Source organism: Orycteropus afer, unplaced genomic scaffold, assembly GCF_000298275.1.
Source record: "Orycteropus afer afer isolate SDZICR_OR568_19922 unplaced genomic scaffold, OryAfe1.0 scaffold00300, whole genome shotgun sequence".
Taxonomy (NCBI): domain Eukaryota; kingdom Metazoa; phylum Chordata; class Mammalia; order Tubulidentata; family Orycteropodidae; genus Orycteropus; species Orycteropus afer.
Genome location: NW_006921887.1, coordinates 355,937 through 372,683, shown reverse-complemented (window position 1 = coordinate 372,683; position 16,747 = coordinate 355,937). Strand labels below are relative to the sequence as shown.

Genomic DNA, 16,747 nt, shown 5'->3' with positions numbered 1-16,747 from the left:
CATATACACACACACACACACACACATATATATATACACACATACATATATATATATACACATACACACAAAGTTAACAGTTATTGCTGGGAGATAAGAGTATAGATCTTTTTATTTTATGGAAAATTTCCAAAATAAATGTTATTACTTTTGTAATCAGATTTTTGAAAGTAAAAAAAATTAACTCAAAACTTCCTCAAATTCTTTTTTTAATGCATTTTATTGAAATATAATTTATATACAGTGAAATACACAAAACTAAAATGACATGGGTCAATGCATTTTTTTTTCAGTGTTCCCTCCCCTCCCCTCCCACCCCTGGCAACCAACAAAGAAAGTTTCTCTCCATATATAAATCTTTGCTTGACCCTCCACAACAATGAACTAATACTATATTTGTCCTTCTGTGATCGACTTATTTCACTCAGCATAATGTCCTCCAAGTTCATCCATATTATGAGGTATTTTTCAGACTCTACATTATTCTTTAGTGCTGCATAGCATTCCAGTATGCGTATGTACCATAGTCTGGTCATCCACTCGTCTGCTGATGGGAACGTAGGTTGTTTCCATCTTTTTGCTATTGTAAATAGTGCTGTGATGAATTTGAGTGTGCATGTCTCTGTTCCTATCCTGGCTCTTACCTCTAGGATATATACCTAGTCTTGGGATTGCTGGGTCAAAAGGTATCCCCAATTTCAACTTTCTAAGGAATTGCCATGTTGCTTTCCACAGTGGTTGTGTCACTTTGCAGCCACAAAAGCAGTGTATGAGAGTCCCAATCTCTCCACATTCCCACCAGCATTTGTTATTTTCTGTCTCACTGAACCTTGCTATCAGTGCTGGGGTGAGATGGTATATCTCACTGTTGTTTTGATTTACATTCCTCTGATGGCAAACGATTGTGAGCATCTTTTCATGTATTAGCTGACCACCTGAATATCCTCCATGGTTAAGTGTCTATTCATGTCTTCTGCCCATTTTTCAAATGGATTGTTAATTCCTTTGGTATTGAGGTGTTGGAGTTTTCCATCAATCTTAGAGATAAGTCCCTTGCCAGATACGTAATTATCAGCAAATATGAATTTGTTGCTGTCATTTTTGTCATGTGCTTTTTCATTGTGTTGAATTCTTTGTTCCACATAATTTTCTATGCTGAGCTCGTTTTGTTTGTGAATCATGTTATCACTTCCTTCATTGCTATTGTTTCAGTATTTGCTGAATATTTATGTTGGTCCTCCTTATTTTGATGCGAAGGTTTATCATTTTCTTTGAGGTTACCCTGTGATTTATAGTTTTCTTTTCAAGTGTAGAATAGTTTGTTCTACCTTGTAGTTGTCTTGACTTCCCTACCATCTAGAAGTTCTGTAACAACAAAGATTTTTTCCCTCTTTTTGGTTTGCAGTTGTCCTCATTTGTCCGTTGGTGTCTCTGGTTCCCTGTTTACAATCTTTGTAGGCTTATTTACTTTGGTTACTTCCATAGTTGGGTTGGTTTCTGGGTTATATCATCGTGTGTTAATGGTCAGTTGTTGTTGGTTGCTGTTGCTTCTCTGTCCAAAGAGCTCCCTTTAGCATCTCTTCTAGGGTTGGTGTGGTTTAAAAATTTCCCTTAATTTCTGCTTATCTGTTGTTGTTGTTTTGTACTGTCAAGTCGGACCTGACTCATAGCGACCCCTCCTTGGGTTTCTGAGGCAGTATCACAAAGGAAGTAGATTGCCCCATCTTCCTTCCGAGGAGTGGCTGGTGGGTTTGAACCGCCAGCCTTCTGATTAGCAGTCAAGTGCCTTAGGCACTATGCTACCAGAGCTATTAGAGGGACAATTTTGCTGGGTATAAACTTCCTCAAATTCTTATCTTTGATACTAAATGCCTATAATCATTAATGTTCACTAAAGATAATAATACCAGATCAATTCAAATGCACAAAGGATTTAAAGACTGCTAGGATAGCAGATTTCAGGCAATCTACTTTAACCAGTTCATTTTTTGTTGTTGTTATGTGCCGTTGAGTCGGACCCGACTCATAGCGACCCCTCCTTGGGTTTCTGAGGCAGTATCACTACGGAAGTAGATTGCCCCATCTTCCTTCTGAGGAGTGGCTGGTGGGTTTGAACTGCCAGCCTTCTGGTTATAAAACATCATAATCATGTTGCTACTGCTTTCGATGTAAGCATAGTAAAATGTAGTAAAAGGTGCAGTTAACATTTACTGAAAACTTACAAGGTACCAGTCATGTTTGTAAGCACTTTACATGAATTCATTCATTTAATCTTTCCACAACTCTTTGAGTTAGGTATAAAAATAGCATATAAGGATTAATGTTTTAAAATAAATTAGGAAATCTGCACAAGGTTTCTAACTATAATTTTTCAGGGAAGGTCAGAAAAGGAATTACTACTGAATGAAATGCATGTAACTAGAAATTGGTGGTAAGAAGCTCAAATGAACGTGTAGAATTTTCCCAATAAAGTTCTTAATGAAAAAAAGAATCAAAGATTAGTAATATTAAGGGTAAAACTTACAATACAGATCTTAAACTTACATGATTTAGCAAAGTAGAAAGCTTTGACCCATCTTGAATATTCTTCTCCAAGATATTTAGGACTTTCACAGTTTTGTCAGTTGAAAGCTAAAACGGCAACATAAAATCTTTTATCAATTACTGATAAAAGGAGAAATGAAAGGAATGTAATTATTTAAGAAATATTCTATAAATATCCTTTTAGATTATGGAACATATAGCCTAAAATACAGATAATATATAAAATATCTTCCCTCTTGAAAGACAGGAAAAGAAACTCTTCTACTTTAAGATTCCCTACTCAAATCTGAATTATATAGGGAATTAATCCTTGTCTCTGAAAGACAGAACATATACAGAATGGGCACATATGCTTGTTACTAGCTCAACTGTTACCACGTAGCTAGGTAATATTGAGTCTGTACTCATGTTTGGTTATCTGCTCTGCTGCCAGTGACACTGAACATACACAGGCGCACACACACACTAAAAACGTCATCTATTGATTTAACTGTAGCATGGTTTCTATGCTACAGCAGGTAACTTAAAATCCAAGATAGTACTCTGAATAACAGAACCACAAATTGTGAATTTTGCAAGTTATGAATGTTGCTTTTATTTATGTACAAATCTCTTTCCTTATGCATATCTCCTATTTTTCATTTCTTACAAAGGACTCTCTTGCTATTAAAAAAATGAGTAGTCCATTTGGAGGATCTGTCAGTAAGCAACTACTACTCATAGTCTCTTGATCAAATCATTTTACCTTTTGGGCTTCTAGCATTCAAGTAGGACACTCAACCAATCCAGCCAGAAATGTCAAATGAGAAGTCAATTAAGTAACCAATGTTTAGTCTACTATGATTACTCATGCTGGAATACAGATACTAGTTCCTTCAAATACTGCTTTAGATCATTTCACAATAGTCTGAAACTACCAATATTTTTGAACAAACTTCTGGCCTTTGAAAATACTCAGCAGTTGGCCTTTTGAAATAGTGAGAAATATCCACTACATGCAATTAGGGAACTTATGCAATAAATAAGATTGCCATTAGCAACTCAGAAAACTGATGCTTTATCCTTATGTATAAAATATATCAGTTATTTCCCTAATTGCACATAGTATCAATGTGAAATCACAGCACATTAATTCTAGTTGACTATGTCTATTTGGATTTGGTAATCAAGTTTGGTGCACATTTATTAGTCGGAATATAGGCAGTATATATTTTAAAAATAAATGATTATATTTTAACTCTGTAAAAACATGAACACGCTTTCCAGTCTAGTTTAAAATTCAAAAGAACTAAACAAATAGCTTAAAAAGTTTAGAGTCAATTCCACAGGTAACTATAATATTTTATTATTCTTAAAGAATAAATAATTATCTCTAGTTTATACACCAGAAAACTTAGAAGACTCAGTAGATAATTCTACACAAGAGGGACCCTAGTTCAAAGAAGAGAAGGGGGATCTGTAATGAAATTGTTTTTGATTAGCTAGCATGAAGTTGGTTATTTTGGGGATAGAAAATGGCAGATAAATACGACATTGCCACTATTGTTCAAAGTTACTATCAATGACACAATATTTGGGTATTCCACTGGTGTAATGAGATTACTTTTAAGCATCTGGGAGTTCCTATAAAAAGACAACTCATAAAAGTTATAAAAACCACAGCGGTGAGGCTATGTGCTAAATAAAAGAGCTGTAACATGTGACAGCATAAGAGGTGATGTGTTGAAAATTACAGCTTTACTCTTCTTGACTCTAAATAACTAAAACAAGTGTCACAGAAGATTTTAGTGATCTAAGTGAGATTAATAAAAATTAAAAGTGAACAAATCTAGGCCCATGTCTTTTTCATATAACACAATTTTCTTCATAATAAGTTGCAAAAGACTATTCCTTTATTCAAGGTATTTTTTTAAAAAAGAAAGAATTCAGTTAGACTCTCAGAAGGTAACCGTGAATTTTCTTTTATTATTTATTCATATAAATGTCATAATTTACCCTGACAACTTTAAACTAATTTCAAACTTTAGATTAAAAAATAAATCTATAAATTTCACTTTAGTGAGATACCTTATCCATTATACCCATTGCTTTAATTTTAGCGGATTCACTGCCAAGTTCATTAAGCTGATGTTTTCCTAAGAGCAGCTCCTGAGGAATTTCATCATCATCACCTGAAAAACCAAATCAAACCAAACCAAGAAAAGTACAGTGTAGGTAAAAGAAATAGCTCAAAATGGTAAGTTTAACTTTTTATTAAAATTTGTGGACATACAACAGATATGAACAAGCTAAACAAACAACAATATATAAGGGCCTCTGTAAACCTCAAACAAACCCTGAATGAAAGAGGACAGGGATTAAAATCAGAGTTCTGACTAGGATGGGAATACGCATAGATAGCTTGTCTTTACTGCTTTAGATACACTATTGACCCTTCTCAACCATGCTCTCTGCCCCAGGAGGCTGACCTGTGTGGACTACATCAACAGTCTCCCATGCCCTCTGGCTTCTGTTTGGGTTCAGCCAGTGGGGTACCCTGTCAGAAGATCAAAGAGAAGGAGAGTGAGGTCAGGGTATTTATATCCCTGACTCCTTTCCTTGCAAGGTCTCCTCAGGCTGGCTATCTAGCCAAAAGGCAGCCTATGCCACTACTCTTTTCCTGCTACTGAATTATGGTGACTTCTTTTTACTCTTACTCCTTTTGAATACAGGGTGGTTACAGTTCTATGGCTGTTAGCTCTAGGTCCTGGCACTAGTCTGCCCCCATCTTTTTAACTGAACTCTTAAAAATAAACTCTTTTCAAATTATCCCAATTCGAGAATGCCATCTGTCTTCTTGATGGGACCCTAAATGACACAGAGGACAAACTCTCAGCCCAGAATTGGAAAATTTTAGAAATGATGAAACCGATTCTCTAAATAATTAGGAAAACATTAATAATACTCAGTAAGTTAACTTACAAAACACACAAATACTTTTAAAATGAAGGGACTATACCTTCTAAGGCATTAGTAAATAGATGGACTATTCATATCAGAATTAATGTATACCATATGACTGTTGTATGTAATTAGGCATTAGTGTTTGTATCAGCTGAAGACTGCATATGGTTATTGAGGGTTGCTCTAAACATTGAAACCACTTTGTTATAAATATATTTATATAAATAAATATAGATACAATCTTTATATATTATAAAACTATTATATAAATATAACACTAATTCTAATTTGGTTTACTGTTTTATTTTCTACGTTAGATTTTGCATTGTTAGAGGCAGGACTTGGGGACTCACTTATCTTTACATCTCTAGCATTTACCAAACTAATAAACCAAAACCAAACCCACTGCTATTAAGTCGATTCTGACTCACAGTGACCCCCACTGGGTTTCTGAGGTGGTAAATCTTTATGGAAGTAGACTGCTGAGTCTTCCCCTTCCATGGAGCGGCTGATGGGTTTGAACCACCAACCTTCTGGTTAGCAGTGAGACGCCTCAGGCACTGTGCTACTAGAGCTTCTTCCCAAACTAATAGTAAACATTAAGTATTCAATAAATATTGGCCATTAGGGTAAATGGATGGATTTCTATTTGTGTATCTTTGCTCATATTAGTACCTTCTTTATCTAAGGCCTACTCAAACCTCACCTGCATAAAGATTAACAATTATTCTATCCTTCTGTGACAGCTTCACGCTCAGAATTTTTAAGATAGTAACTTTCAGTAATTGATGAAATTAGTACTTGATTTTTTTTTGGATTAAAGTTTTCAATTTCTTGATACCATGGACTAGATTTGCCTCTATCAGTAGACTGACAGTTTCTTGATAACATAGATCACACCTCTGTATCTTCCAAAATAATTGGCAGAAATATGGACACACAGTCCAAAAACTCATTGCTACTGAGTCGAATCCGACTCACTACAACCCCCATTGTGTTTCCAAGGCTGTAAATCTTTATGGAAGTACATCACCCCATCTTCCTTCCATGGAGCAGCTGGTGGGTTTGAACTGCTGACCTTCTGGTTAGCTGCCAAATGCCTTATCCACTACGCCACCAGAGCTCCTTATCGACACACAGTAGGGGTAAATAAATATATCTTAAATTGATTTTACCAAATGCAGTAAAATCCATATCTTCCAAATTATCCAAAATATTCTCTATTGAGGCTGTGAATCTCTTAAAAGTTGAAGAATCCATCATTTCTGCAACAGAGAAAAATTACTCATTATATCCAAATTCAAAGTAAACTACTAAAGCTAAAGACTATTAATAGAGACAAAGTAAGTTACCTTCAGGTGTTAGTTTTGGTTCATAAGCTTTCCTCTTCTTCTGTTTTTCTTTTTTCTTCATTTTTCTAGCAACTACAATGAACACAAAGAGGTATTGCAATGCAGAATGACAACTTGCAGTATTTCCATTTTTGTTTCTACTTCTTTTTCTGAACATTAATCAAATAGTTAAACAATAAGCCACACCAATCCGACTATATACTTCTTTCTTGATTAAAATTAGGCATTGTTAATATAGAGAAAGATGTACTCTTCAAAATTAAAGACTTAAATTTAAGTTGATTTATGTAAGAAATTCGTTTACACTGATGCATTACCCTCACTAAGGCTGGGAGGAGGAGAGTAATCTTCCATGTCGGAATCTGATGGGCTTCTGTTTCGGTAGCGGCCACCACCCGAGCTCCTTCTTCCTTCGTGAGAGTGGCCGCTTCTCCTATGATCCCCAGAGCTTCTTCTGTCACGCTCTTCATATTCCCAAGCTTTATCATCATCTTTTTTATGTCGTTTCCTAGAGGCTAGAAGCAAATCCCCATGACAAATAATTTACCTCATTTAAAGGGAATATGAAAATTTATACTTTAAATGAACCACATGGGGGCAGAAATCATTCTGTGGGTCTCATAAATTGAGTCATTCTATAGAAACCTACTGCCATCGAGTGGATTCTGATGATAGTGACCCTATAGGACAGAGTAGAACTGCACCTGTAGGGTTTCCAGGGCTGTAAATCTCCATGGGAGCAGACTGCCTCATCTTTCTCCTGTGGAGCAACTGGTGGGTTCGAACTGCTGTTCTTTTCATCAGCAGGGCAGTGCTTTAATCACAGTGCCACCAGAGCTGCTCACTCTATCCAGAAGATTAAATTATGGTATCAAAAGGGTACTACTAATTTTAGCATGACCTATCTGGATTTAAGATTTTATGTGAACTCTGCTAATAAATATAGTTCTGGGAATTAAACCACAATACTCATTTCATCAGGAGCTCTGGTAGTATAGTGCCTAAGAAATCTGACTGCTATCCAGAAGGCTGGCAATTCAAACCCACCAGCTACACCTCAGAAGGAAAACTGGGCAACCTACTTCCGTAGTGATACCACCTCAGAAACCCAAGGAGGGGTCGCTATGAGTTGGATCTGACTCTACGGCAGTGAAAGTTTACTCATTTCAATGAAAGATATTCGGTGAGTCAGTAAAGATTTTATCTAAATTTCAGGATTAATTAAAGCTTTTAAAACAATATTTATCTAAGATTTGGATGAAAAACAGAAGCACCTTCAAATATTTGGGTTATTGGCAGGGATAGAATTTGGTCAACTTTTGAGAAAGTATTACAGAATATGGGTAGCCAATGTATACTATCAAATAACAGTAAAACTCACAACTTAGCTATAAATTCCATAGACTCTGATGACCTAACATCAGCCTACAGAGACAGAATAAATGTGTATGGTCATAAATATTCATATACTGAATTCAGTTCTCCAACAATAAAATCTGTTGCCCCGAGTCGATTCCAACTCACAGCGACCTTAGTCTTGCTTAAATCCAAGGAGAAAAGCTTTTAACCTTACCTATGTTACATAAGTATACATATGTATGTTACCTTCAATCCTTCCCCCATCCTTCCAGAGGTCTAAGCATTTTGCTATAATCACCAGTACTGACAGGAGCCTCCAGGCAGGCCTGGCAAACAGATTTCATCTGACAAATCAACTCTGATCAACTGGTAATAGCTCCCTAGAGCACTATGTTGAGAAGAATTCTGAGGCCTGGGAAAGCATCATAGTTCAACAAAAAAGACTGATTACAGATCTCTGCAGTAAGAGCTGGAGGACAGTACAAGTGACAAATATTTACCAGACCTGCTCTAGAATGTAACACCACCAAGTTAAAATCAGGGTAGAGGACTCATGTGTCCTTGGAATCATACTCTGATTGTGCAGTGACCACTTATTTGTTGTCGACAATGAGACAGTTTCTAGTCTCTTGATCTAAATGTGATTCCCTTGCTTCCTTGTTACTGGCTTCTATTTTGAATTCCTAACTATGTTCAACACACAAATACTTGACTTCCTCACCTGGCTTACATTTAAGGATGCCACCTGGCTCAGGCACCTTTTCTATGCTTGTGCCAGTGCCTTTCCATGCAGATAATGAATGTTGACATCTTGGCCAATTTTATTCTTTAATGCTACCCCAGTTATTCAAGAATTTAGTCTGGTTTCTGGTTTTGGGCCCTTTTGTCCAATCTACTGACAATATGGCAGGAAGAGGTAGTTTTGTTTTCCTTTCTTTTTGGTGTAACAAGGTGGTGTAACAAGGGATTTATTGGGTGGGGGGACGACGACTCAACATGTATGTGAAGTATCAACTATGTGAGGAAGAGCTAGGATTTCCCTCCTTTTAGATTAGGGTCCTTCCCAGCATATTCCTTTAAGGAAGGGCTGTTTAATGTACTAATAAAACTATGTTATTGTGTTTAGCTGCTGCGGAGCTGATTCAAACTCATGGAAACCCCACGTGTGTAGAGCAGATCTGCTCCTCAGGGCAAGGCTGTGGAGATCACCAAGCTTTTCTTCTGAGGCACCTCTGAATTCATCTGAACCTCTAACCTTTTGGTGAGCAGTGCCTGGGTGATGCAAACAGTTGAAAGGCTTGATTTTAGCTGAAAAGTTGGTGGTTCTAATCCACTCAGAAGTACCTTGGAAGATAGGCCTGGAGATTCTGCTTCTAAAAGGTCATAGCCATAAAACCCTATGGAGCACATTTCTACTCTGCACACAAGGGGTTGCCATGAGTTGGAATTGACTTAGCAAGTAGTCTTTGGTTTGGTTTATATCTACACATCACAGATAAACAGGTCATTTATATACAGCATTACACTAAATACTTTTATAATTTGCACTGAAGTGCCTACCAAATATGAGTAGTGACAACTAATAAGGAAGTTTGTTCAGAGGCAGTATTCTATTGACTTCAAATATGACTTGTTTTGCATTTAAATTAATTTTGACAGAAAATCATTTCAAGCATTCAAATCTATGAGTAGAAAGTGCTTGAAAATCTTACAGTTGTTAGCAAATTACACCCAGATATACGGTACTGGTAGTAATTGTTTACAGGCTTTGGAGATTTGTATTTCACATTCATTAAACTTTAGGTAAGTTGAATAAAAATGGGGTGACAATTTTAAAAAGACTTCTATGATACAATGTCTCTTACAATAAGACTGTTAGTATCCCAACTTATTGTGGCCTGTTCTTTCTCCATTTCCATCACTACATGGAAAAAGTAGGAGGAGATGGGTAGGGGCTCAACAGAGAAGTATATAAAATGAGACTCTGGTGTTCTCTACCCTCCCTTTACAAATTTCACCTATATCTCTCCTTGGCTTCTTATCTTTCTCTATATCCCTCTTCCCCAGGAACCCAGTGAACTTCTATTTGTGCTATGGCTATCCAAACTTGTGTGGCCCATATTCAAAGTCATCCCTTAACCCTTCCCTTATCCTTCAACAAAATTACCTCCCTAGTTTTAGATGTTAAAAAACCAATTTGCTTAAACTAGTGAAACTCTAAAGTTTTAAGAAGTCTGTGTCTATCAATTCCACACAATGCTTGCTACTCATGTTCTCATAAGACTTTTACATTTGTATTGTATTAGTTTTTCACTACATTGTGTTTGTTGTAGTACAGTGGCAGATTGATGGTTTATGTCAATTACCAATTGGACTTACATCATCACTCAAATCAGTGGTCTCAAGTTGACTTTTCTATAGTTACTCGCACAGATATAAACCAGGAGAAACAGGAAGCTACTCTGAAGGTCTCTTTAAAAAGTCAGAGAAGCTTCCTTTTTTCCTAGCGGGAGTGGAAGCTCAGGTTCTTTCTCCATTTCCCTCATTATCCTGGAAGGAATAGGAGACGGATAGAGAAAGTCCTCAATATACTTGGGCACAGATATAAGGGAATACAAAGCTTTAAGATGAAGCTATGTGCTCCTGTAATGTGAGTTAACAGCTCATTCATAAAGGAAGAAAGAAAAACAATAGTGGCTTCAATGATGATAAACATTAGTCATGTGTGGCTCTCCTCTTCCTATTTTACCTTGGTGGACATTTCTGATCATGCTGTTCTTTTGACTAAACCGTCAGGTAGCTTCAAAATTCTCGTCAACTTAGCAATGCATGTAGCCACTAACAATCAACTAGAGTTGACATGTGACTTGAAATCAAATTGCAATTAAGGTACTCCTTTCTCAGCTGTTCCTTCTACAAATGCATGACGTATTAGGAGGAAGGAAACAGAATGAAAAAGAGGCATGTATATAAAGGAGATTGAGTTTCTGGCCCCGCAAATCTCCTTTCTCTTCTCCCGTTCCAGAGCAACCCATGTCCCCATATGCACAAAATGGTTGGTTGTAATAAAGTATTAACTTTAACCATTCATATATACTGTGTATAAGTACATCTCATGATAATTAAACACAAATTATAACAATTATACATAGAATTAAATGTCAAATTAATTTTACCATATATTTTATTTCAAGTTTAAAACTTTGTTCAGATTTGCTCAGTATTCATAGTCTACTGCTCACAGCTTGAATGCACAACTTTAAAAAGATTAAATAAACAGTGATTAAAAACTTTAGAGAAGGTGAAGGCTTTCCATCAGCAATATACATTTAAAAATGACAGCATGCATCTGTCCTTCCTGCCCTTGCTTGTCACACCTCAATCTATGGATACTAGGTGAAAAAGGTAGAACACACTGGTGGTCTTCCCACTTCTTTAGGTCATATAATGACTAAGTCAGTTGGCACACAAGTGAAGATCTCCCATAGTCTGTTTCCACTGAATGTCGTTTAAGTCAAACAAGGTTGCTGACCCCTCTTGGCTAGGCTCAATTCTCTTGCTCCAGAAGAAGGAAGATAGGGATAAAAGAGAAGAACTTTTTCAGTGGACCAGTAGGAAGACAGGCGAGGTATAGCAAGTCTAGTGCAAAGACAGGTGATCACAGTGTTGTAGAGAGGTAGCTGTGTAGTGAAGAAGCTCTGGAAAACAGTGAAACAAGGGAGGAATTCCAGGACACAGCTGGGCAAAAAGGAGAAGCCAGGTCCAAACCACACAGATAATTTGCAATGTGGCTAATCCATTCATAATTAAGTGATAGGACAGTTTTAAGTATTTGTTCACCTGGCTATCTCCCACGTGTCCTTCAAGACTCAACTCAAGTGTCACCTCTTCCAGTAAGCCTACCCTGAACCCCACTATGATTTTGATGCCAATCCAATGTGCTCCCATAGCACTCTGGATTTACATTATCACTGTACTTTTTACACTGTATTACAATTGTTTATATTATTTCCCCCATTAGACTGATGGCTCTTTGAAGACAGGGACTATATCTTATTTGTATTTTTATTGTCAGTACCTAGCATATAGTAGGAGCTCAATACATGTCAAATGCATAAGACACATACCTGTGTTATCCCATTTAAATTTTTTCTTGGTGCCAACTGATTTCATTTTTACACATTTTTAAAGTATCAAGAAAAAAAAAACTTGCTATATTATATTACTAAGAATTAAGGTCATTGTACTCTTGCCAATCCAAAAATTATGAAACAAATACAATCTGCTTTTAAATTCTAAAATAATAATAAAATTATGTGATACTTACATTCAAAAGCTTCATCACTATCATTATCTTCATCTGAACTGATTTCAGCATACTTTGGCTTCTCATTAACTGTGCTACGCTTGCGTTTGTTCATTTTCACACGTTCACAAAGTGGCATAGTGGATTCAATTTCTGCCAGGAGTTCAGGGGGTAATTCTTTTAACACTGATTGATCTATACTACCTATTAATAAAAGGTAAGAAAAAAAATTTAAATCTGAAGATAAAGGAAAATTTCAACTAAGTTAACACAATGGAAACTAAATCTTAGTACTTATATAAATGTTTTAAATCACCTTTGTATTTTAATGAAACACACTCACATTTATAACTGCAACAGTGTTAACCATAAATCAGTAACACTATTTTTATTCATAAAGTGTTTGGCTGTTAATGGAAAGATCAGAGATCTGAACCCACCAGCTGCTTCATGGAAGAAACATGTGGCAGTCTGCTTCCATAAAGATTTACAGCCTAGGAAATTCAATGGGCAGTTCTATTCTGTCTAACAGGGTTGCTATGAGTAGAATTGATTGGATAGCACAGAATAATACTTACATAACAACTTTAATGGCAAAATATGGCATTTATTGCCACAACAATAAAGGGTTCTATCATTAATTTTTGATCTTCATTTGTTTTCACTAACTAAAAACTTTCTGACACTGGAGACACACTGGTATATACACAAGGGGATTTGTGGTAGGGGTTATCTCTCACACTCTTGGTAGCATCCAAAACTTACTTTATAAAGGTCTGGAGCAGTTAGTTTGTCACTAATGCTACATCTCAGTACAAATGAGAGATGCTGGCGGACATTTATCGCCTCCTCTTCATCTCTCACTGTGGTAGCTACAGTGGCTGAGATAAGAGTGTTATATAGGCTTTTACTTATCACAGTCTATTTGAAAAGTATGGTAACGCCTTTAGTATTATGGATAATTTCCTTAGACAGACACATCAATGTATACATTTAACTGAAGACAACAGAAACATGAAAGGTTTCTATTCTAGGATATATAGACCAAAAATATTTTAATATATATTGAAAATGGAGTCCCTGCATTGTGCTAACAGTTAACACACTCAACGGCCAACTGAAAGGTGTGAGATTTGAGTCCACTCAGAGGTGCCTTAGAAGAAAGGCCTGGCAGTCTACTTCCAACAATCAGCCACTGGAAACCCCAGGGAACAAAGGTCATGGAAACAGAACATACACAGGCTCATCATGAGTTGGAATCGACTTGACAACAAATGGTTGGTTTGATCATATTTAAATAGCTCAAATTTGTTACGAAATAAGTTCATATTTTCCCAGGGAAAAGTAAAGGAAGGATGAAAATATACCAATATTATACTATAAGAACTATTAACACTATACTTGCTATTTAATTTTATACACACTCATACACAGTTGCTGTGAATAAGTCAACATCTTGTTGACAGTTTAAAAATAAAGTACAAGTAGCAAAAGCTTTTTATTTATTTAAAAAATCTATTTATTTATTTAGGATAATTTGTCCTTGATAACTACTAAAGATGACAATTTTAACTTACTTATCCACGTACTTTTTTTTTTAAATTGTAATCTGGGTGAAAGAGCTAATTCATTTTCTATACAGCAGTTCATACACATAAAAAAATGTTTTGTTTCATGACATTGATTATAATACCCATACTATAACAGCTCTCTTCCCACGTCCTCCCTGGGTTACCTTTTCCCTGTGTCCTTTGCTACGCATTCCCGCCCTCTAAGCTATCTCCCTGTGCAAATATTGCCCTTCTCACCTCCCATGGTTGATTACTCTTAGAACTGTACCTACCTGGTATAACTGTTCACCTTTTAGGCCTGTCTATTGCTGGGAGCTCTGGCAGCATAGTGGCTAAGACACTTGCCTGCTAACCAGACAGCTGGCGGTTCAAACCCACCAGCCACTCCTCGGAAGGAAGGTTGGGCAATCCTACTTCTGTGGTGATACTGCCTTGGAAACCCAAGGAGGGGTTCGCTATGAATCAGGTTTGACTCCACGGCACATAACAACAACAACAACAACAATTGTTGGGCTGGAAGCCACAGGAATGAGTTCAAGTCCAGGCCCAAAGAGTGACTAGGGGCATAGTCTCAGGGGTTTCATCAGCTTCTATCAAACCAGTAAGCCTGGTCTTTTTTACAATTGGGTTTTGTTTCACATTCTTCTCCCACTCTATCCAGGATCTCCTATTTTGATCCCTTTCTAAGTGGCTGATGGTGGTAGCCATGCACCATCTAGTTCTGGTCTCAGGATCGGTATGCTGAGGTTTACATAGCTGGACTAATTGCTTCCATATGTCTTTGATTTTCTTCATTCTTCTTTGCTCCAGATGAGGAGACACCAGTGTTGCACCTCAGATGGCCACTTCTAAGCTTTTAAGACCCTGGTTGCTACTTATCAAAGTACGAATGTAGAATAAAGTTTTTGTGTAGTATGTTATGTCAATTTAGCTTAGTGTCCCCCTCGACCATGGTCCAAAGCCTCGGGCCCAGTGACTCACTCCCTCAAGGTGTTTGGCTGTGGCTGAGAAGTTACCATAACTTTACTCCATTAGCTCTACTTTGTATATGGAGATTCTTATAGCACATACAAATACATATAGAAATATTATCTGCCAAACTTATATATTAAAAAAAAAAACCCCAAACTCACTGCTGTCAAGTCAATTCAACTCATAGTGACCCCTCCCCTTGGGTTTCCGAGGCAGTATCACTATGAAGTAAATTGCCCAATCTTTCTTCCGAGGAATGGCTGGTGGAGTTTGAATCGCCAGCCTTGTGGTTAGCAATCAAATGCCTTAGGCACTTTGCTTAGCCACACTGGATCCTTTAGCCTGTCTACTTCTGTATCTACCCATAGATTAATGTTTGTTATTATCCAAGTGAATTTTTGAGTGGAAGTATTTATAGTGTCTTAAATGGTAAATTTTTGTAATTGGGAGCAAAGAGCACCTTAGTGGTTTATAGCAAGGAATATTTGTAACTTACAATTAATATTATCATTTATAATATTCAAATGATAACAGTGCTTATATAAAGAATTAAGAATAAACCATGACAAGAAAATAAAATGTACTTACTTATTAAGATATATTTCAAAGTCTCAAGAACACACAATAAAAATAATTCAAGAATACAGAATGCAAAGTATTGATTGCAATGGAAGAATAATCCTGATTTATTCTTCATGAAGCTTTTATTAAACATCATAAAGGAGTTTTTTCAGTAACTTTCAATTTTCTGTTCTTCTGAAACATGCATTAAAACAATTTTACCCAAAAGAGATACTGGTAACTGGTAATATTCCAAAGACTTCATTGCTGAGAATCTTGACTCATTATTTAATGTTGAATTTAATTTATCTGGGTCACTTTCAAATCATATTAACACTTATAATGGCTTTCTTAGCTTAACTACTTTTTCTTTACCAGTGAGGTCCACTTTTTAGAATAATGGTAGAAGTAAAAGAAATCAACTTTAGCTTGGGATTATCAGTATCTTTAGTCTCAAGCTGTAGAGGCTTATTTTTAAACACACTCTGGGATCTCATTTGAAAAGTTTTAATTAGAATTTTTGAACATTGCTAATTAAATGTTTCAGAAGGAAGACTGGGCAATCTAATTCCATAGAGATACCACCCTCGAAACCCAAGGAGGGGTCGCTATGAGTTGGAAATGATGGCAGTGAGTTTAGTTTTTTAATTATATGTTATTTGTTGGGCTATTTATGACTTTAAAAAGCAGAAATTTATTTCTCACAGTTCAGGAGGCAGGAGGTCTGAATTTAGAGTGTGGGTCTAGGAGGAAGTCCTTCCTTGTCTATTTCAGCTTCTAGTAGCTGCCGGCAAACCCTGGAGTTTCTGGCTGGTAGATGCATCCACCAGTGTATGTCAGCTGTGAAAGACGACTCTACGTGTCTATTCTGCTCTTGTTAAAAGTCAAAAGTGATGAGTTTTTAGGACCTATACTACTGTTTAGTATGGCTTCATTAACATAAGCAAAATCCTATTTCCAAACAGCATCACATACATCCACAGGTACAGGGAGCAGGGCTCCAACACAATTTTCAGGGAACTCAATTCAATCCATAATGGGTACATTCCAGAGCTTAAACATCTACTGATTTCCACCCAGTAGCCCAACTCTTCTTTGTGAGTCTAATTCTTTCCCATATGACAATCTTTATAAATATT

General features: G+C 36.5%; 1 protein-coding gene across 1 annotated transcript in view; it reads right to left on the bottom strand.

The window, feature by feature from the left end:
* NIPBL (NIPBL cohesin loading factor) overlaps window positions 1-16,747 on the bottom strand; it is a 146,303-nt gene that overhangs the window by 76,640 nt on the left and 52,916 nt on the right. The window contains exons 10-15 of the mRNA XM_007951572.2: window positions 12,526-12,708; window positions 7,157-7,354; window positions 6,840-6,911; window positions 6,663-6,752; window positions 4,612-4,715; window positions 2,545-2,631 (exon numbers count right to left, since the gene is read on the bottom strand). Coding sequence (XP_007949763.1) covers window positions 2,545-2,631; window positions 4,612-4,715; window positions 6,663-6,752; window positions 6,840-6,911; window positions 7,157-7,354; window positions 12,526-12,708 — 734 coding nt within the window. The remainder of the gene's footprint in view (window positions 1-2,544; window positions 2,632-4,611; window positions 4,716-6,662; window positions 6,753-6,839; window positions 6,912-7,156; window positions 7,355-12,525; window positions 12,709-16,747) is intronic.